The 22,119-nt window shown below is 40.7% G+C and overlaps 2 protein-coding genes across 11 annotated transcripts in view; one reads left to right on the top strand and one right to left on the bottom strand.

The window, feature by feature from the left end:
* Nucleotides 1-12,529, top strand: part of LOC134532398 (diuretic hormone 45) — a 128,671-nt gene extending 116,142 nt beyond the window's left edge. The window contains exons 2-5 of the mRNA XM_063368838.1: nt 7,547-7,790; nt 9,210-9,406; nt 10,402-10,477; nt 12,097-12,529. Coding sequence (XP_063224908.1) covers nt 7,547-7,790; nt 9,210-9,406; nt 10,402-10,468 — 508 coding nt within the window. The 3' untranslated portion in view covers nt 10,469-10,477; nt 12,097-12,529. The remainder of the gene's footprint in view (nt 1-7,546; nt 7,791-9,209; nt 9,407-10,401; nt 10,478-12,096) is intronic.
* A 509-nt stretch (nt 12,530-13,038) lies between these two features.
* Nucleotides 13,039-22,081, bottom strand: LOC134532142 (protein Mpv17). Of its 10 annotated transcripts, none has more exons than XM_063368499.1 (5): nt 21,937-22,081; nt 21,224-21,324; nt 18,901-19,105; nt 17,683-17,904; nt 13,039-15,708 (listed from the first exon to the last, which is right to left on the bottom strand). In XM_063368499.1, exons 3-5 carry the CDS (start codon nt 19,093-19,095, stop codon nt 15,577-15,579), a joined length of 549 nt encoding a protein of 182 aa, XP_063224569.1. In that variant the 5' UTR covers nt 19,096-19,105; nt 21,224-21,324; nt 21,937-22,081; the 3' UTR covers nt 13,039-15,576. The 10 variants fall into 10 exon arrangements, with proteins under 10 accessions (XP_063224569.1, XP_063224566.1, XP_063224568.1 ...); XM_063368496.1 differs by having other exon boundaries at nt 21,894-21,978; XM_063368498.1 differs by lacking the exon at nt 21,937-22,081 and adding an exon at nt 21,827-21,885.
* Nucleotides 22,082-22,119: the final 38 nt, after the last annotated feature.

Raw genomic sequence — 22,119 nt, 5'->3', positions numbered from 1 at the left:
TTCCAAACCTCGTACATCATGCTCTATGAAGTGCATCATTCATTGGCAGCACTTAAATTATTTTGTGAACTGTTTTTCTTGAAGATGAAGAATATGAAGTCAAAAATAGGTATAGGAAGAATAACGTCCATGTTGAAAAACAATTTTCTAATGCTTCATCGGGGACATAGGATTTAAAAAAATCGATATCACTAAATAAGATATTTTAAATGTCAATTGTACATTTAAAAAATTATATATTATTTCAAAATAGTTTTTACTTTCTTAAAAATGAAATTTAAAGTCAGGAGTAAAATTTAACAATTTTAATGTTTTATTTAAATACAATGTTGTACATTAACTTTATAAATGTATTTTATAGACTTTAAAAAACTTTTGTCTGTTCTCAAGTTCAAATATTAATTGTAAATTTTCATTTGTGTCTAACATAAGATATTCATCTATTAGGTATGTTTTTCGCGTGTTAAATAGATGTGAGTCTATTCAGCGGCAACCACAAACATTCATAGGCGTCGCGTTGACATCAGATGAGAGGTTAGTGTTTCCTGATTGGCTGAAGGTTCACTAGGAACTCTAATTGAAAGAATTATTTGAAGGCAAGTTGACTTTGACGCGACTGTAGATCACAAGACAAGCAGCCTCATGCAATGGCGACGAAAGCCAGCTATCCTTGTTCATAACCAAGCTCATTCGTTCACATAGGACTGCTTCGCGCACAACTGACTATCCAAGCTCAAAAAAAGTAACTAAACGATTTTGCAGTTTCTAAATCAAATATTTTTGACGTGATAACGTCTTATAAATCGATGTACGCCGGCAGCACGCACGAAAAAGCATGACTCATTGTCACGTTCCGCCTGAGCCGAGAGTGCAAGAACCGGCCAACCACCGTGCGAGAAAATCTTCTGTAATATAAAACAGGTTAAGGCGGGCTTTCTAACTAATTGTTCATGGTTATATTTAAACTAATTATTTAAATTAAATTTGAAAAAACTGTAAATAGTGTTTGAAAATTTAAAAGTATGCAATTTTTCATCAATTTTTTCTTAACACAAAAGACAAAAACAAAAATTAAGCAAAAAAATTGCTATAGTCAGCAGGTTATAAACACCACATGTTATGGAATATTATGTGGTGTTTATATTCTGTTGAAAACAGCAGTTTTTTTGCTTAATTTATGTTTTTGTCTTTTGTGTTTTTTGTAGTTTTCTTCTACAGACATAAGTACATGCGCTTAGCAATGGCGTATGTCCAAAAGCTTACATCAAGTCATGCACTCCCATTGCACAAATTTTTCAAAGATAATGTTTTCTTATGACGTTATCACGTAAAATTATCGTCCGTAAACCGACTTTACAGACAAACCCCCCCCCCCCCCTTTTTTCGTGAATTCGTAACGGATTGTTATATAAACTCTGCGGGATCGAGTGGGATGGAGTGGATCTCGGAAACTGTTCCGGAAGCATGCGAACTTAAGGGGGCGAGATGGCCTGCTGAGATACACTCCGCCATGCTCGTCACACGCAGGCCCAACTGCACAGTCGACCCGGTCTCCCATTGGTCCCCCGGGTCCGCACACGTGACCCGCATGGCGATGAGGCGGGGGGGGGGGGGCGTCAACCCCCGCGCTGGGGCGTCGCCGCCAGGAGACACGCGCCGCCGACCAGTAGTTGCATCCCCTGAACCAGCGCGGGTGGAGCAGGGCCTTAAACACTCGGTCCACAAGCACCGACACGTGGTCAGAGTCCGTGAGCGCCGGCAGTCCTTCCAGCCAATCACCGACTTCCCCCAACTACAACTGGAAGCTGACGTGAACACGTCTTTGAAATTGCTTCCGTAGTGGGAGGCAATTCAAAAAATTGGTTGTCTGTAAAGTCGGTTTACGGACGATAGTTTAACGTGACAGCGTCATAAAAAAAACATTGATGAAATGATTGCATGCTTTTATAAATAAAATTGAAACATTTATATTGAATTATCACTATTTTGTATGGATACAAAGAAGGAGTGAAATGAAATCGACAATTTAATTGATAAATTTACTTTTATTTGCACTCATTAATTCAAATATGTTTATTACTTTAACGAACAGATTATTTTAACTATAACTGTTATACATGTTTGCTATTTAACTTCTTCCAATCTGTGTTATTCTGTTAAGGATAGGACGATGATAGGAAAAATAGGAAACGAATGGGAGTGTTTCACGTTTAATGTGCCTCGAAAAAGTCAAATCGATGGTTGTTCCAATCGAGTACGTACCACGTAACGGGACAATGTGCGTAACGGGACACTTTTTCGTTTTTGCAGCCTGCGTTCATCGATTTATTAGACATTGTCACGTATATAAAAGATAAGTTTAAAATAGTAACAGTGAATATATGGTGCTAAAATAAAAAAATAGCGTATTTTATATTTTTTATGGAAAATATTACATGTTACGTACACGTATTCACGTACAACACACGGCCGTGTCCATGACACAGCTACAACCATTTTTTTTTTCTCTTTTTGGCTGTGCGCTATAATGACTTTACCACTTAATTGCTGCAAAGAATCATTATTCACAAGCTTAGTTCGTTTACTTCTTAAGCTTTGTATTATTCATATTTTCATTCATTCGCATTCATGAAAAATTTAAATCTTTACTAAAATGAAAATTTTGACGGGTATTTATAATTCGATGAAAGTGTTTTGTAATATTTTAAAAATTCTTAAATCTTAAGTGGTCAAAACACCTGCTAACATACCCATAAATAGACATCTTAAATTGTTTGCACAGGAAAAAAAAGTTACTTTCAAAAAATAAGTTTTTCAAAATCAAACGTCAAAAATATTTTTTGTTTATGCAATAAAATTCTTTTGTTTTATTTCTATAAACACATTCTACGAAGTTTTGCTGTCTTATAAACATGCATTGTGTGATTTTTCTAAGGCTCATTCCAGACATACAAAGGATAATTTTGGTCTGAATCTATAGTGGGTGAACCTTTGAGGGTAGTACTATTCTCTATAGATTTAGTACATTTCGATGAGTTTGTTCTTTTACATTTTTAATTTTTGAGTTATACATATGGTATTATACTGTGATTTATTACTATCATACTAGCATTTAATGAACGTTTTAGGAACATGCATATAACCAATATTACAAAGGAACTAAAAACATTGGGTTTTGTTAAGTCGTGTCATGTAGATTGCATTTAAATGTGTGCTCGTGCCATTCGTTTGTGTTCGGAGAACTTGTATAGGTAAATCCGACCGTTTAAAGCGTCTTTTGACGTGATAACGTCTTATAAATCGATGAACGCCGGCTGCACGCACGTAAAAGCACGACTCATTGTCACGTTCCGCCTGAGCCGAGCGTGCAAGAACCGGCCAACCACCGTGCGAGGAAAATCTTCTATAATATCAAACAGGTTAAGGCGGGCTTTTTTAACTAATTGTTCGTGATTATATTTAAACAAATTGTTTAAATTAAATTTTCAAAAAAAACTGTAAATAATATTAGATAATTTAATAAGTATGCAATTTTTCATCAATGTTTTCTTATGACGTTATCACGTAAAATTATCGTCCGTAAACCGACTTTACAGACAAACCCCTCCCCCTTTTATTTTTTAATTGCCTCCCACTGTGGAAGCAATATTTTAAAGACGTGTTCACGTCGTAAACCAACTGGCGTGTGGTCCTGGTGGGGCCAGTGTGCCAGTGAGGAGACACCATTGGCGGGTCCACAGCTCTGTGGCCTGGGGGGGGGGGGGGGGAGAGCCACAGCGCGCGCCGACAACGGGCAACTCTGCTCGCGAGGAATCAAGAACTTCCACCAGCAGACCGCCCTTTGTTTCGCCCGCCCGCGCGGCGGTGTGTGGAGGAAGGGAGAAAGAGGGGCTCGCTACTGCAAACACGGAAGGGCACGAGGAAGCAGAAAAAACAGAACAAAGCAAAACAAAAACAAGCCGTGACGCACGTACAGGCGCCGAGTTGGAGCGGGCTTCCTCTGTGTCCGGGGCGGACTCGCAGGGGTTGGTGGAACTGGCAGTGAACTGCCGACTGTTGCCCTCTTCTTTCCACTCATCAGCCAGTCCGTCACAACGTAGAGAGAAAAAAAAGGGGGGGTGGGTTGTCTGTAAAGTCGGTTTACGGACGATAATTTCACGTGATAACGTCATAAGGAAACATTGATGAAAAATTGCTTACTTTTTTTTTTAATTTTCAAATATTATATACAGTTTTTTTTTTTCAAATTTAATTTAAATATTTATTTTGTTTAAATATAATCAATTTAATCATGAACAATTAGTTTTAAAAAAAAACCGCCTTAACCTGTTTGATATTATGGAAGATTTTCTCGCACGGTGGTTGGCCGGTTCTTGCACGCTCAGCTCTGGCGGAACGTGACAAATTTTTCGTGCGTGCAGCCGGCGTTCGTCGATTTATAAGACGTTATCACGTCAAAAAAAAGACTAGTTTAAAAGAGCGCGTGTATGTTTCCGTGGTCGCCACGGTGCAGATGGCCCCTGGCGGCTGTGATCTGTCTGCCTGTAGCCAGGTCTGCTCGGGTCTCGTCAGGAGTGGTCTCTACCGGGCCGATCTCCATCTAGCTGTGTGTGGAACTGACAGCACCACCTTTAGAGTGAGATTCAAACTAAACGCGAAAGTTACTATTTCACCACCAGAGTGCAGCTCTGAATGCAGAGAGAGCACAAAAAAAATTTTGTCACTACAGCCCTTTCAAATTACTTACGCTTTCTCATACAAATTTCTAAGTTGTGTGTTTCGGCGTTGCGTGTTTCTAAGTTACGTGTTTCTAAGTTATGACAGTTCTAAGTTGTGTGTTTCTAAGTTGTGATAGTTCTAAGTTATGACTTTCTACGTTACGACGTTTCTGTGTTGTGTGATTCTGCGTTGCGTGTTTCTAAGTTATGACTTTCTACGTTACGGCGTTTCTAAGTTGCGTGTTTCTGCGTTGCGTGTTTCTAAGTTACATGTTTCTAAGTTATGACAGTTCTAAGTTGTGTGTTTCTAAGTTGTGATAGTTCTAAGTTATGACTTTCTAAGTTTCGACGTTTCTAAGTTGTGTGATTCTGCGTTGTGTGTTTATAAGTTACAGTACGTGTTTCTAAGTTATGATCGTTCAAACTTATGACAGTTCTATGTTACGTGGATTTTTTTTTCGAGGTTTCTAAATTATGACTGTTCTAAGTTGTGTGTTTCTAAGTGATGTGTGGTTCCCCTGTGGAGGAACTGTCAGGTAGGCCCTAAATGCGTCTCGGGCCGAACCGACGGCTGCGCGGGGATCTAGGATCTAAGCGCGATGAACGACTGGACAGTTCCTCTTAACAGACCGACTGCTGCTAGCGACAGGCCAACTGCAGCTGTCCTTCCTGAGTGTGTCCCGATGCACCAACTCACCGTTAGGCATTTTAAATTAATTAACTCCTAGCATCTGAAGCACAGATGCTGGGGCTAGGGTTTCGCAATGACAGATTGGATAATCTCGCAAACTGCCGACAGTCTCTTCCCGGTTACAGACGACCTGACGCTCTATCCCTCCTGGAGTGGGATCCGACGAGCCAGCTCGAGGTTAATTAACGTAATCAACTCAATAAAATTGTATACCTGGGCCCAAACTTATCTAGTAGTTAAAGTCTAGAATTAAGAGTGAGGGGAGTTAGTCATGGCGCCAATTGCAGCCATGGCTGGCCAATCCCCTCCTAGCACACGATGCATGCACCCTCTCCCGCATTCCTTAACCCCTGCATGATTAGAGAGTATATATAGGCTTCGACCTGAGACGCACTGCTAGACTTCCCAACCTAGACCCCTCCCAAATACACTTAGTTTAACATAGGTTAGGAAAAAAATAATCACTTTAAACATAATTTTTTTCATTATTAATTAAAATGTATCTATATTATTTAACTAAATTAATTAATTTTAAAAACTTTTTTTATATTAATGTTGAACATTCGGTATTTACTTAGTTATTATTTTACGGTAAATTTCCAAATATTTCAGTGTCTTAAATCAAAAATAAGTATGACTTCTATCGCTCGTACATAAGTAGGCTACACGCTTTTTTCTTCTTCTTTTTAAATCATGGGGTTTACATTGAAATAAGGCCAACAAAATTATTTCACCCCGGGCGCCTAGTTTCGTTCACACTCTCGGCATAGCATTACGGCAGTGTTTCAGAAAGTCTTCGAATTCACTTTGTGTTATTTAAAATATCGTGTAAACTACCCCAACTCCTCCTCCTTGCAGACGCTGATGTGTCCAATGCCAGCGAAGGTAGCGGCCGGCCACACGGACATTTTAACGAACGTCCTTATTTGAAATGTAGGTAGCTGAGAGAACCTGCGGTCTCATAGTCTTCGTTAAGTCCGATGATTATATATTACATCGAGAATAGTTGGAAATCTCGGGAGACTACTATCGTGAAGATGGGCCAGATATGGAACACCTAGTACTTCGAGGGCCCAGGCTAACGACCGTCTTCCGTTCTTGTTGGGCCCCTCTGGGCACCCCGCAAGAACGGACCTCCGACCGAGATTTCCATAGCCCGGAACCAATCCAAAATTAAAATAACCTAATCTTTTTGTTTTTCATCTAAATGCAGTGGTTCCGATTAAAGTAAATTTAAGTTAATTACCTCTTTAAAAATTTTTTTTTTTTCTTTTGTTTTCAAAATACCGCGGTGGGGGAGGCATCGTGCCTTGGTCAGGGAAACCCAGTGAGGGAGGGGGGGGGCCTCTCGAAAAGGAGAGCGCACAGGGGGGCCCCCCTAGCGTCCGATCTGGGTGGAACTGTAGGAAATGGGGCGCGGTGTCTGTTTCACTGTGGGACTTTATTAACAATAGCACTAAATAACAATTTAACGTAAATACCCCGGAAGGCTAACGCTAAGAGGGGTCCCGGTTTTCTTTTTCTTTTCTTTTCTTTATCGTGAAGATGGCGGCTGCTATGTCGACCGAAACGACCGTTAATCCTTCGTCTTCGTCGAAGCTAGATCCCGCAAGCCAAGCTATCTCGGACCACCGCGAAGGCAAGCTGTAATTATATAGAAATTAGTTACTCGCATTTCCCGTTCGACGACAACAAACAGCTGGCAAATACGCCAATATTTTAACAGCTCCGTCTGTGAAGAACTACAGTTGAAGACCGCTCTTACAATAAGCCAGAGTCTAGGCTACGTAGAGAAGAGATTTTTGTCAGTGCTGACTTGGCACTCCAAGACCTTACTCTGATCTGTCCCTTTGAAATCCAGTTTTTGTTTCAATATGGAACAGCACTAGATCCCAGTTGTAGCCAATGCCAAAACTTTTTTTTTTTTAATTTACTAATCAAAAATAATAAATATAAAAATGTGTTGAAAGCATTTGCTTTTGGTTGTCACCGTCACTTCCAGTTAACATGAACAATAATCTTCTGGGCTGAACTTTTTAATTAAAAAACTCTTAACGCAAAGCAAAACTCTGTAAAAATGGACCAAACTTTATAATTGGAGCGCCGCGCCGAAGTACAGAGGTGTTTTTGTTCGCAGCCACGAGATGGTGCGGTCCGCGCTGCTGCCGACGCTGCTGCTCCTGGCGGCGAGTAGCGAGATCACGGCGGCGCCCGCCTACTTAGACGCGCAGTCGCTAGAGGCGCTGGGCGAGCTGGTGGGGCCCGCGGACGCGGACGCAGCGCTCCTGGCGGCCGGCAAGCCGAACCTGCAGGGCTGGGAGCCGGCGCCGGACCCGCGCTACTACCTGCTCACCGAGCTCGACCGAGATCCCGCTCAGCAGGTGACAGAATGAGGGGGAAGTCTAATTACAGAGACTCAGACCTAGTTGTTTGAAGTAGTTATGGGCCCGTCCCCTAGATAGTAGTTTTCATAATATAAAGCTGACATAACTACAGTAATTTATTAGAAGTAATGGTTAAGCTATTATCAGGCAAACAAACCAGTGAAAATTCACTCTATTTAGGTAGCCACTAATTTTGTGGTGTGTAATACAATGAGTTTTTGCACCTCCTACTCCTTTATTTATTACATGACGGTTTATTACAATAAGCATTAAGTATTTTCGCATTGTTTAAATTAATTTAACTCTCATCAAATGAACAATGACTACAGGGCACACTTTTAGCAGCGAGGGAAGTGAAGCCAAAAGCGGAGGGGGATTTCAGTGTATTACACTTACCAACATGGCGGCTTTGTTGACAAACTTTATTGGGTGGAAGAGCCACATAACTTCTACTTTTAATACAGAAAATTTGCCTCTCTTTACTTCCTTGACATTATTCACATGACCAACAATACATGTAGTTTTTACTTTCAATAAACTATTCTCAGAAATTGATAATAAATATTCAAACAGGAAACCGCATGTTATTCCAATCACACATGTTAACAGGATTAATTTTTGTCAGCGTACTCCGGGTCCCGGAGAACGGTGGGTTGCGACAGTCCTGCAGGTAGTTCGTAAGCGGAACACCACGCAGCGCCACCAGTACGACTTTCGGACCCGTTGTCTGTGCCTATAGCCAACTCTTGTGAAATTAAAAACTTCAAATTATTATTATTTTCAACTGCTTTATAGGTGATTAATTTTTTTTTTTCATTAAAATCTGATAATAAATAAAATTTTCAAGATGGTGGCCATAACGGTAATTGCAACGGTGACGTCATGATTCACGATGACGTCAGAGGCTTATCAGAGGCTGTACATGTGGTGGCTTAAGCCTATATTATGGACATTTCTAGCCGCTGGTATTTGTATGGACTAAAAACGGGAATTTTTCCTTCGAAACGGGAATTTTTCCCTCGAAAAGGGAATTGTTTTATTTTTCAGATTTTTTGAGATTTTTTTTTCTTCAAAAATATGGAAATTTTAGCGAATTTTGAGGATTTTCGGGCAAATTTTGAATGTCAAAGTTTAATGTCAATGTCATCCAAGATGGCCGCCGTGACGTCACAATCCAAGATGGCGGTCGGCTCTACGGCTCCAGACCCAGAACCCAGTGCCCGGAGCTCCCAAAACATACTACTATCGCTACATACATATCGCTATAATGTTAGGTTGCCTGCACATGCAGTACATAGTTCGCTGGCAAAACAACATAACGTAAGATGCGGGAAGCTAGGAGAGAGGTACTGCAACAATGGGATTGTGGACCGGGTGCTCGGAGGGGACTCGAGGGACATCGGTGTGTGGTCGCAGGCGCCGCGGCGGGTGAAGAGGCACGGCGGGGGCCCCTCCCTGTCCATCGTGAACCCTCTGGACGTGCTGCGACAGCGGCTGCTGCTGGTGCTGGCCCGCCGGCGCATGCGCCAGTCCGAGGAGCAGATCCAGGCCAACAAGGAGCTGCTGGAGAAGATCGGCAAGCGCGACGCGGGTCGCCTCTCGGGTGTCAGCAGGTCAGCCCCCGGCTCACACTGACGCGTCTGCTGTCTGGGACCGTGCTGGAACCATGATGGCGTGCCGTTATTACACCTCAGTCTGTGATGTGATGGTGTTCTTTCTCCTTGTGCCTACGTATATAACATAACCTGCCTGGCGGCGTGTGGGACGCCCTGAGAGGCACTGCGTTACTCCTTGAAGCGTGCCCGACACTGAGAGCGGGTCATGTCTTGGCAGTTGCTGAGTTTAGAGGGTCCGTATCTCGCTACCACGTGGGTGACGTAACGCCCCGAGAGCAGTCTCCGCCGGGTTCGTGTGCGCTTTCACACGGTAGCTGAAGTTAGAGAAAATGTGTAATAATCTTCACGCACTAATGCTCAAAAGAATTTTATTAAAATATTTTCATCCTTTTGTAATTGTTTATTATTGTATGGCAACATGGACCCTCCTACCCAATGAAAGATGTTAAATTCCAAAAAATACCCTTCCTTCTGTTTTGAGGTTGATACTGCCTTGGTCACCCACTCGCGAATAGAAAATGAGCACAATTAAATATTAAATTTAAATCTTATTTTATTTATAAATTTATATTATTTTATTTAACCAACACTACAATTTCCAATCTTCTTGATCTGTTTATTACTGCATATAATTAAAAAATAAATAAAGGCCTGTGCTTAAACCCTTTTAAATTGTTAGTTAATTTCTCATTGCAAGTGTTAAGTTGAAAAACTTTATTTTCGTTCATAACCATTTGAGTAAATAACATTTAGTGTAAAAGTAAAAAATTTTACAATTACGACAGTTGAGCAGTTTCACATGACTGATGCATACTAATCCCATGAAATTGCTGAGGTAGTTATCTGGTTAGAGGGACATTGAAGGTAGAGTTCAAGTTAAACTTCCGAAATGTTCAATTAAATGCAAAACAAATTTAACTACTTTAAACTCTAAGTTGCAAAGCCTTGAAAATAAGTTAAGTTATTTTATGCAATGTTATTGTGTGTTCCAGGTTTGCAGACTTGTCCAACTGGTCAACGAGGCCTCGCTGGGGTGACGACTATGCGTCTTCGCACTAGTCCTAAAATGTAGGCATCTTCTCTTGCATGCGAATGGTGATGTATTCAGTGGCGGATCCAAGGGGGGGGGGGGGGGGCACCAGGGGCAAGTGCCCCCCCCCCCCTCCCCGAAAAACCAGTGTCTGCTACATTAATATTGCCGACAAAAATTATTGTTTCTGAAACCAATAAAATATTTTAATATGATTAATGAATTTCTTGAAGAATCATAAAATCCGGTGGTTGGATGTAATGTGTAGTGTGAGTAGATTAAATACAAATTTAGTAATTTAAGACATTTTTCCTCTGGCTATTCTGAAATCCTAGTGCGCCCCCTCTGAGGTGAACCTCTGGATCCGCCACTGGATGTATTGACATAATATGACTAGAGGTATATCTCCCCTCCCCGAAATCAATAACAATCTATCGTTCCCACTCACAAATGGAAAGTAAACAGAAGGAAGAAGAGGGTGTATCCCCTCTTCCCCCAAGAAATAAAACTCTGAAAACACTTCTGAAATGTGGAATGACACACACAGTCACATGCAGACGACTTGTACCAATGCGCCTAAAAAGGTTTAACTTCAAAAATAATTTGAACAGTTACCAACATCATAATTATTGCAATAAAACATTGCAAAAACTTTTACAGCCATAGAAAACGACGTCACACAGATAAATGGTCCCTGGACCAAGCTCCGACTAAAGAGGCCCATGTTCAGTATTCATCTTCATATCAGTCTCACAGTGTCTGTCTCTGCATTATTGATGCTGGAGTATGTAACTGCCACGAAAGCAGCAATGAGTTCACCAAAGCTTACTCAACTCAAACGTTTGTTAAATTTTCCCAAAAAAGTTCTTCCAATGATAAATCAGTATCACTTTGTCTTGTATCTGCTGCAGTACACTTAGAGCAGGGTCATTGTTATCAACCTGCTTCGTGCAAGAGGTAGTGAACATGACACATAGTGCAGTACCTACATCATCAGAGTCATAATAAAGTTAATATACCTACTAAAACAAACTGGTATCACAAATCATTGTTTTTTTTATTTTTTTTCATGCATAGCATGAAAATTTTTTCACTGCTTACTTGAAAATCTTGAAGACTTTCATGGAATGAACAGATAAATATGTTTCATAAAACAATCAAGTTTTGCTTTAAAGGTACATATTAAAATATTTATTTGTTCATCTTCTGCCAGGAGAAAATTTTTAACAAAGAAAATTCACACTGTAAAAAAAAATATTTCTTGTGTGTACGGAGATTTGGTAATGAATACGAGAATGGGGTAAATTAATGACTTGGGTAAGATTACAATTTCGCTCTGCGTCTCTCCTTCAACGCCTTCCCCTGCGCTTCCTCCCCTACATTCTTTCCCTTCTTTATCCCTTATTCGTAGTGCTGCTCCCTCCCCTTTCACAAGCTCCGCCCAAGTGACCGCCATCTGCGATCGGGTTCTGCGCACATTGGCCGTGGTGGTGTTCCAGGTGAATTCTGAATTGATACTAAAAGTACTTGATACTTGAATAGTGTACTCGTTTGGAGTACGTGAAACAGGCATGTATCAGTTCCAAAGTAGCAGGTTGATACTCTGCAACCCACCTCTAGGTAAGAATGTTTGGCAAGTACCGCCCGTCTGTTGCAGGAATCTGCCCACTCCTGCCCCAGTCCGTGATGTCGCCCGCCCCGACTGAACCAGCCTCTGCTCTCAACCCCCCGCCCCTCGTGAACCCCGGCCGCGCCTGTTTCGTCCCCCCAGGGACCTGCTGGGAGCACAAGTACAACCTGTAGAACAAAGACTTAATGTATTTATCAGGAGAGAAAAAGAAAAAGTATTATTAGCTGGACCACGCATACATACACCCTTTTAAAAACATAAGTAAATGTTGTTGGATATAGATGTTTCTAAAGTTAGTTCCTTTCTATTCCTGTTCTGGAGCCACTTGTGTTTGTAGCTAGCAGAGCTGCGGGATCAGCCTCCTCACACTGTACAGTTGTAACATACATTGTCATTAGGAATACTGTGAAGTAGTTTCAGTTGTTTTCTGTTTCAATAAATGATTGCTTATTAATAACGATCATGTGTGTCTTACTTACCGACTGCGCCACCTTTCAAGTGTGAAATAAATTGCAAAATGTAAACCATAGAACCTCAAGTCTGTCCACATGACCTAAAGACATCCCACAGAGGAAGCAGACGGCTTGTTCCGAAGTCTTGTTTCCTCCAGAGCCATTCGTGAAAAACAGCAAACGTAATTTCTGAGACAAAAAAAATGACTTAATCGTGAACGCACAATTGCCTTCCGTGATCGCCGCCCGACACGGCACCAACAGCTTGACGAGACGACTGCAACGCCATCTCGTGTCGGGCAGCCCTACTAGCGTTCTCAAGTGCAATGGAAACTCCCAACGGATGGCGACTTTTAAAAGTATTATTTATGTTCAATGGTCATAGTTTGGCAAATGATACAAAACATAGTTATTTCAAAATGACAAAACAACTGTCTGCAATAATGGTATGTATGTATTTCACTGTCTCCTTGTATATTGATCATGGAATTGACAAAATAATTACAGTCGACTGGAATATTGAACCATTTTGTAACAACTTTATTTTACTGTTCTAATTCTGTACAAACATATTCTTCAAATAGTTTTAACTATTCACAGTTATCACAAGAATATTTAATGAAAGAGTAATATGTTCTTTTCATGTAACTACCATACATGCATAAAAAAAACTAAAATAAAATCCTCAAACATCAAGGTAAAATTATTATTATTTTTTTTTTTTTAATAAAACAATAATCTTCACACTGCACAAAATGCTATAAAAACATAGCAACACCGCTGGCATCAGTCACCCATGCATCACTTGTTACATTACTAATAACTAAAATAATTACCTTCATAAAATGTCAGTTGTTTATAACTCAAAGTTTGTATTTTTTTTTTAATGTACAAAGGTTGCTTAGCTTAAGTATTTCACAAATATAGATACAAGAGGATAAGGTATATACCGCACTTCAAATGCAAAACTCATTACACAAAACAAACCATAACTATATTACGTCTCAATTAATGTTCCATAAATGTTGTCGATCACTGTGACTTTTTTGTAACTGCTTCAAAACTAGATTTTATAGAGAATATTTACATCACATCATGCAAAATATAAATTTCTCTACCACAGGTACGTATTTATTTCCTTTGACTACGCTTTTTCAGGAGAATTATTCTGAGTTATACTTCCAAAAAGTTATAATTTATTGAATTTAGTGTTTGAATGCTCTTGAACTACACTCGCTGGTTGCAATGCAGTTTCCTATCACACAGAACAGGGCAGCCATCACGCTGAATGCTCAACACTGCCGCCATCAAGTGTCACACAACCTAACCTCGAGAAGCACAGACCGTTTTCACAAGTCTGCTTCCTGAATCAAGTTCAGTTGGAAAGCCAGAAACATGTGTGTGATAAGCGATCCACAAACTTCACAGCAATACATACCCAACAAGGAAGAAACGAGTGAGGGGAAAAAATACTTACAATGTACGGCTCAACAGCTTGCCAAAAATGAAGGAACATGAAATGCATGCCTTATTTAAAGCAGTGAACATTTAAATGAATGTCTGAAAAATATTATACACAGTTAACTGTCATAATGATGTATCTGAAAAAAACCTATGAAAATATTACTAAATGTAAAGCATCTTGAAGGGATTTGATGTGTGATAGTTTGTCCAAAAAAAATTGTATAGCCAAGGATGACCATATACATCAGAACGATTTCATGAAGTGTAGAATCTGCACAGTCTTCCTCTAAGTAAATTGTGAATACCAGCCGACCGAAAAACCTCACAAAGGCAACAAATCTTATGCTGTAGAAAACACAATCTGACTTTTCAAAAGGTTGTTTAGTTCAATATGCGTCCAATTATATGATCAGACTTAACATGAAACCAATGCAATTAATAGTTGAAACGAGGCCACAGACCTACCAACAGTCTCCCCCAAACGGAGCACAGCCTAACAAACATATATTTTTTTTTACATTAAAGGTTTTTTGGAAAATTCAGGACGTTAAAATAGTCAAATTTACACTGTTTCAAAACAACATGAAATTCTCGACTAATTATGTGTATATTCTCCTGGCTGTGCACAAACTGGACAAAGAACAGGAATTTTCCGTTATAAACTTCAACAAGAGTGTCGTAGTGAACACAGTTAAAAGTTATTGTTATTGAAGATAAAAATTCCATTGAGCTTTGCACGGCCAAATTTTAAATGCCTTAGGCTCTGTACACACAGAATCAGACGTGATGTGATGCAACGCCACAAAATGCCACATAACAGCTTAACACCATCTTCATGCGACAACTTGACATTGTATTTCCGTAAAGTTATTTCTTCCCATATTCTCGAAATCAACGCGAAACACCTTCAGAGATGGATTATATATATATATAAAATAGGTATTGCCTGAACTACACAACTAATCAATATGCATCCAGTTCCATACTGAGAAAAAAAAAAAAATTAAAATACTTCACAAGTGAATATTTACTCAAATTAAAGTAACAATGAAAAACAGTCTTTAACTAGTTAGCGATTGCCTCACTACAGAATGCCTTTGTTTGATTATTTTTTTTATAATAATCACGCATGCGAAGAACACAGCAGTCTGCTCACAACTAAGTTGGAGCAGTTATTCGATGTTGTCGCCTTGATCTTATCGCACTGCCTGATTCTGTGTGCACGGAGTTCATGTGCGTACATGCAGGGCAACTACTTTCACACAAAACATCGCATCATGTCTCATTCAGTGTGTACCCCTGGCCTTAAAGTGCTTGATTTGTTGTTATAACATTAAATCAAAGCCTGTTCTATGGAGAGAAAAAAAATACAACTATGTGATTAATGATTTAACAAAATCCAGTGTATGGTGCAGTACCATTTTTAAACTAATGCCTGTGTCACTGTTATGGCAAATTGTAAGCTAATTTTGGAGCCTCCGCAGAAGACAAGGATCTGTCTGTGCCATGCTCAGGACCAAGTCAAGTAGAGAGAAGCGTGGGAGACACAGTGGGTCGACGTCTGTGCACTGCACTGCGGAGCTGATACGGCTCATACAGGCACGGGACAGTTGGCGCGGCGAGACAGATACGTGTTCCACAGCACGGCCACTGTCTGCACCACGAGCACACGGTACCGCAGAGGCACCAGCGTGAAGTTGCACAGCTGCACGGCGGGCCACACCTGCGCAGACACACGGCCAGACGTCCACAGTCGCACGGCCAGACGTCCACAGTCGCACGGCCAGACGTCCACAGTCGCACGGCCAGACGTCCACAGTCGCACGGCCAGACGTCCACAGTCGCAAACCGTCATTTTTATGTACCTCATATAAGACTTATGATATATGTAATTTACAGATTAATTACCAATTACAATAAATATGAGGAATTCCTAAAGACAACAAACAACAGAATATTCATAAATAAAGTTTTTTCATCTGCTCATCCTTAGATTCTTAAGTGTTAAATAAATAAATATAATAAATACCTAATTAACTATAAATAAAACTTATGTATTAATAAAGATAATTTATTTTTCATCCACATCCGAAGAATTTAACTTTTTTGTTTTTGACTAGTCTAAATTTGTTTACCTATTTCATCTCTTCCTGTAGAGAATGATTGTTTCATTAATCAATTGTTTATTGTGTATGTATATATTGTTTATTTTGTCCTTTGCATTTTGTTTTTATTTGTAACTTTTGTTGTGATATGTTTTTTTTTTTCATTGTTTTCTTTTCTTTTTTATATCCCCGTGCTCACCCTAGTACCCTCTTTATGAGGTGTTGGTGAGCATGTCACAACTGTAATAAATAAATAAATAAATAAATAAATAAATAAACATTAATCCATGCTCAACCACCTACACCACGCTATCAGTTACTGATACAAAGAGGGACTTGTATTTGGTGATAGTGTCCGACCGCTCGTTCCACTTCCAAAGCAGTGTTCGAATTGCGACACTTATTTTTTTACTGGCTGCATATGATAACCGCTGATTTCACAACAGACTCAGTCAATAAAGGTGTGGTTACCCGTGCCACTGAACAGCTGTGATTTGACTGAAAATAGCAAGTTGAAGCTTAAGAGTTTTCAAATGTATCCCCCCACAAAATATTTACACAAAATATAACTGCCTCTATTAGTAACACTGTAAAATGAACCATTCACAAGGGCTTACAAACTTTCAATTGTGGCATGAGTTATTACAAGACTGGACGGGTAAATCTAATGAATACTTTCTGATGGTATTATAATAATTTTATTAATGCGTAATATTAATAAAAAATAAGTGAAATAAGTTGTTTTTTTGTTTTTCACTCTTGATAAATTATTTATTAGTGTTTTTTAAAATCATTCCACATTTGGAAATAAAGGATTGTATTTATCATCTCTCTGCTACAAGATGTAAAGAAAATTATTCATGAAAATTTTTTTTGTCATATTTCTCAGGAATACCTCCTTACATGACCAGAGGCTCTGTACTTGTATAAAAGCAGGTTGCGAGGAAGACACGGTGTGCAGCGACTGATCAAGAGTTCTGACCGCCCCCGGGCCAATTGTGAGGACGCGCCCGCGCCGGGTGACAAGTCAGTGTTTGTTTAACACGCGCTTTTTCAAAAAAATTTCAAAAATTTATCGTTAAAATCAGGGAGTCCCAAGCTTTTTATCAGTTCACAGCGCATTTAGTTTTAGTGTTTTTGTCTCGGTCTAGTTGAAATATGTAGGGTAGATGCAATGATGCTGGATTAAATACAGCAAGCGAAGACACGATTTCAGCATGCTCATCCCCCATCCCCCATTTCATCTTTCGTGAAAAATCCATGGAAGAAGTTCGTAAAATATATTCCAAGCTATTGGACAATTTCCAGAACGAGGTCACTGTACGGTATACTCTCTGGAAAAATTCTCAGACCAATGATGAAGACCTGAAAAATATGCATACTACAACATGAGCACACCTATTTTTTTGCCTGCAGTGGCAAAATGTCTTCAGATTGCATTATGCTTACCGGTCGAAAGGTCGTTCAGGTAAGTCAACAAAATAATGTTTAATGGATATGTGTATGAATGGAACGAATCTATTCAAACGTTGAGGTGAATGAAAATAACCAGCCCGAGGGTCGACCAGGCCCTGGCGGTGCAGTGGCCGCACCTTGTAGTTGGCGAGGAGCACCGGGACGTAGTCCTGCCGCAGCTTGGCCGCCACGCCGGGGAGGTCGGCCCCCCCCAGCAGGGAGACCGCGGAGAGGACGGCGCACAGCATCGCGGGGGCGGCCACCGCCTGGTCCAGCAGCACCTTCCCCGCGACCGCCCGGCCGCCCGTCGGCCCTGCCACGCGGTCCAGCCACCCGTACCACCGCAGCAGGGCGGGGCCCTGCCACACACACTCTCTCCTGCCAGCCTCGACACACTGGCCCGTGCCACAGAGGCACCAGTCAGGACCAGGCAACACACCCACAAGAGCTACCACCGGACAATCAAGATTCCATCTAGTACCAGACAATCCTACAGTTGTGTCTATGGGCATTTCATTTTTACATTTGCTTAAACTATAATGTCCTGTACAAAGAGTAACCAAATGTTCGAAACAATCTCTGAAGAGAAACAGTTACAAGTTGTCAGAAATTTTCTTTCAGGCTTTGGACCGATTATGTAACACTGGACAATAGCGAAAGGTGTGTGATTGATCGACGGTGAAAAAAATAGTGCCAGTTTCGAACCAGGACATGAAGCTGGCCATTTGCAAGCAAGCAAGCAAGCAAAATAAACAAGCAGTAGTCTATTCTCAGCCGTTGCTGTTTACAGCCTCCAAAATCCCTTCTTCCACCTACACACGTGTCGTCACAGTCTTATACAAAGAGTTGTGGAGACAGACGGTGCTTGAGTGATGGCGGGGGGAGAGGAGTAAGAACTCCATAACATACGTAATATTGCTGGAAGCAACGTGGATGAGAGGTTGGAATTTTCACCAGGAATGTTAGTTGGAAGAGAAAATAAAAGCACCTGATGGAGCAAGTTACGAGAGGTAATTGAAGAGAGGAATCGGAAACCTCGCCCAAACAAATCAATAATCACGACACCAATAATCCAATAATTTTGCGATTGTTCTTTTGAAATTCATCATATTTAACTTCAGTTAGTTTCGACACATCCGTACCACAAACAAAATTAAATAACTACTCATCTTTTCTTACCTTTCTTACACTGAAACGATACTGGGAAAAAAATGTTTTTGAGGATTCAATGCTTAATTTGAATTTTATAAATATTTTGAAACTTCTTTACGTAACACTATATTAATTATCTAAGATGGAGGGCAGAATGACATATGCATCCTTAAAGGCTGCACTGTACAACCAAACTCGCTTACGATGCAGACGCCGATGGACGAGAAGCGGAGAACTCGCGCGCCGTCAACGTTCCTCAGGGGCTTCCCCTCGACGTACGTCTGTGCGACGACGTCGCCCGTGCCCATCAGCACGGACGCTTGCAGGGACTGCATCTTGAGGGGGTGTCTTTGGAGAGCGAGCTGGTACCTGCCCCATGTCCGCCTCAGCACGTTCATCCCACAGCACCTGAGCACGAGTGCACTCAGACCAACTGCGACGTGCACGCTCCCCAATATTCACTACACGCACCTATACAGTAGTACGAACCGTTGATATCAGAATATGGTTATGGTTAGAGACCCGGAAAATTCGCGGATTCTTCTGGCCTCACGATAAAATTCAAAGTTATAGGTGTGCTCAACCCATGTTTACTTTCCCATCGGTTGATTTCTTAGCGAGAACATTTTTATCCTTGTTATTTGGCACTAGCTGATTCGCTTACTTCTCTCCTAGCTGGGCATCATTGGGACACGGTCGTAGAGGGGCGTGTCCAAACAACTGCTGTCCAATCATGAACACAGTGCGAGAGAGTGAAGGTTTGCATTCTAACTTGCGACTAAATGAATCCGCAAAATTTCCGGGTCTCTAGTCATGGTAAGTGTGTGAAGCTGTTTTTTTTCCCTTCAGCTAATTGTTGTGCTATATTGGTTAGATGTAGTGTTTTCATTGCGGAAACGATTTAAATTACTTTTTTTTTTTAAGTGATTGTTATTAAAGACGGAGATTCTAAATTGGTGCTTACTAACCATCATCTGACGTATTTCAGGCACCATTCCCGCGGAATGTTTTGGACAGAACAACATGCCGATGGCGAGGTGAAGGAGTGACTTCATCTACGTCATAGCATACCAACCATCGTCAGGCAATTTCTAATTCATGGTTAAAGATTATAATAATCCTATCTGTTCTTTGACAGCTAGATTTTGAAGTAGTCATCGGCGTAATCTTATGTTAATTAAATCTGTAATGTCAGACTTCAGGCCCCAAGAACATTACATACATTTGTAAGAAAATTATATGTTGCTAGCTTATTTAATGAACTTTTTTTTTTTTAAATGTAATATTCAAAATGTCATTGAAAATTGATTTGTATACCCAACACAAAACCAAAATCTGAATGGCTGGAGCAAGATACAAGTCAAATTAGTCATTGTTCCATCTTACTTGATTTCATCCCAAATTTAAAATTTTTTTAGACCTTGGTACAATGAGCAGTGTGGGATGCGTACACGTACAATGAGCAGTGTGGGATGCGTACACGTACAATGAGCAGTGTGGGATGCGTACACGTACAATGAGTAGTGTGGGATGCGTACACGTCCAATGAGCATTGTGGGATGCGTACACGTACAATGAGCAGTGTGGGATGCGTACACGTCCAATGAGCATTGTGGGATGTGTACACGTACAATGAGCAGTGTGGGATGCGTACACATACAATGAGCAGTGTGGGATGCGTACACGTCCAGTGAGCAGTGTGGGATGCGTACACGTACAATGAGCAGTGTGGGATGCGTACACGTCCAATGAGCATTGTGGGATGCATACACGTACAATGAGCAGTGTGGGATGCGTACACGTACAATGAGCAGTGTGGGATGCGTACACATACAATGAGCAGTGTGGGATGTGTACACGTACAATGAGCAGTGTGGGAAGCGTACACGTACAATGAGCAGTGTGGGATGCGTACACGTACAATGAGCAGTGTGGGATGCGTACACGTCCAATGATCTGTGTGGGATTCGTACACGTCCAATGAGCAGTGAGGGATGCGTACATGTCCAATGAGCAGTGTGGGATTCGTACACGTCCAATGAGCAGTGTGGGATGCGTACATGTCCAATGAGCAGTGTGGGATTCGTACACGTCCAATGAGCAGTGTGGGATGCGTACATGTCCAATGAGCAGTGTGGAATACGTACACAGCGGTGCTCAAGAGGAAACCTAAGAGCATGCAGTGAGCAGCTAGGTGGGTGAAGAAGAGTTGCAGGAGACTTGCAAGTGTTGTAAAGAGAGAGCATATAACTACGCCTTTATTCCAAATGAAGGAATGGGGTGAGAAAGTCATAAGGTTGGGAGGACCAGATGCTAGTAAGAATGTACAGGACATTGAGTTGGGTGGAAGGGTAGGGATGGCTCACAGGGTAGAAAGAGGGAAAATCTAGAGACCAGAGAGAGAAGAATGGAAAGTGTCAAATAAACTCGCTGGTAGTAAGAACGATGGGTGAATGGAACAGACTATATGAGAAGAGTGAGTGTGTTGGCAAGGACTGTAGCACAGTTCAAGAGTAGGGTACTTGCCACCGGATTTGTGCTCGACAGACGCAGGCTTCAATTCAGCTAGACCGCCGACCGTGTTCCGATCTACACTGCTTCCCGTGCCCCAGTTTAACTGATGATGCCTGCCAGTGAGAACAGATCCATTACTCTATCGTAAGTAGACGGCCTCGATATGTAGTTTGTACATAAGCAGTTTTTAGTTGATTACATACATCAGATTTTTTTTAATTTTACATGCATATTTGAGAACGTACTTTAATATATTATAAATATATACATTCATGTTTATTTATCAAACAAATTTTAACCTCCTGTATGTTATTGCGCCTGCATACATCTTCAAGCATTTGATTAGTTTGTAACAATATGCTATTTGTGGGACAAATACTGAAACACAAAACTTTGTTTTTAAAACGATCAGTCTTGTGAATTCATGCACACGTTTCATTTTTGCTCCATTCTGGTAAAACTTTGAAGGTTAGTATTTAAAATCTTCCAATATTTGGTAACAGAATTAAAAGAAAGGTACACGTGTGTTTACAAACCATGCAACATAGCTATAAAAAACATTTTTGGATGGTTTTATTTCATACAAATAGATTTTATTACGTCTTTCTTATTTACATTCAATTCGCAAACTACCAAGGCAAACTACGTCAAAATTTAAAAACATAAAAAAAAAAGTACGTACTAGGTTCTCCGGGTATCTTCCTTTCATTTTATGCAGTACTGACCGGTAAGCGAATGACAGTTGAGCAGGCAGCGTTCCTTTCCAACCCGGGGCTTCTCCACGTTCGGATGATGCATGTCACAGAAACGTAAATGTGGCTCATATGGCGGTGAATAACGTCTGACAGCAGACAATACGATTAAAAAGATGGTTCTAGAATTGTAATAAGACTTGAATTTTTTCTTAT

Source organism: Bacillus rossius, chromosome 5 (assembly GCF_032445375.1).
Source record: "Bacillus rossius redtenbacheri isolate Brsri chromosome 5, Brsri_v3, whole genome shotgun sequence".
Lineage (NCBI taxonomy): Eukaryota > Metazoa > Arthropoda > Insecta > Phasmatodea > Bacillidae > Bacillus > Bacillus rossius.
The sequence above is the reverse complement of the archived record's forward strand: the minus strand, read 5'-3'. Positions and strand labels throughout refer to the sequence as shown.

What these genes read in the sequence shown, in the direction of transcription:
- LOC134532142 (XM_063368494.1), bottom strand. Translation starts at nt 21,650, where the DNA reads ATGAAACGTGTGCATGAATTCACAAGACTGATCGTTTTAAAAACAAAG. An exon ending in CGTCCATCGGCGTCTGCATC is followed by an intron (nt 17,905 to 18,900) that starts GTAAGCGAGTTT and finishes TGTGTGTGGCAG; the next exon opens with GGCCCCGCCCTGCTGCGGTG. An exon ending in TGCTCCTCGCCAACTACAAG is followed by an intron (nt 15,709 to 17,682) that starts GTGCGGCCACTG and finishes GTGTCTGCGCAG; the next exon opens with GTGTGGCCCGCCGTGCAGCT.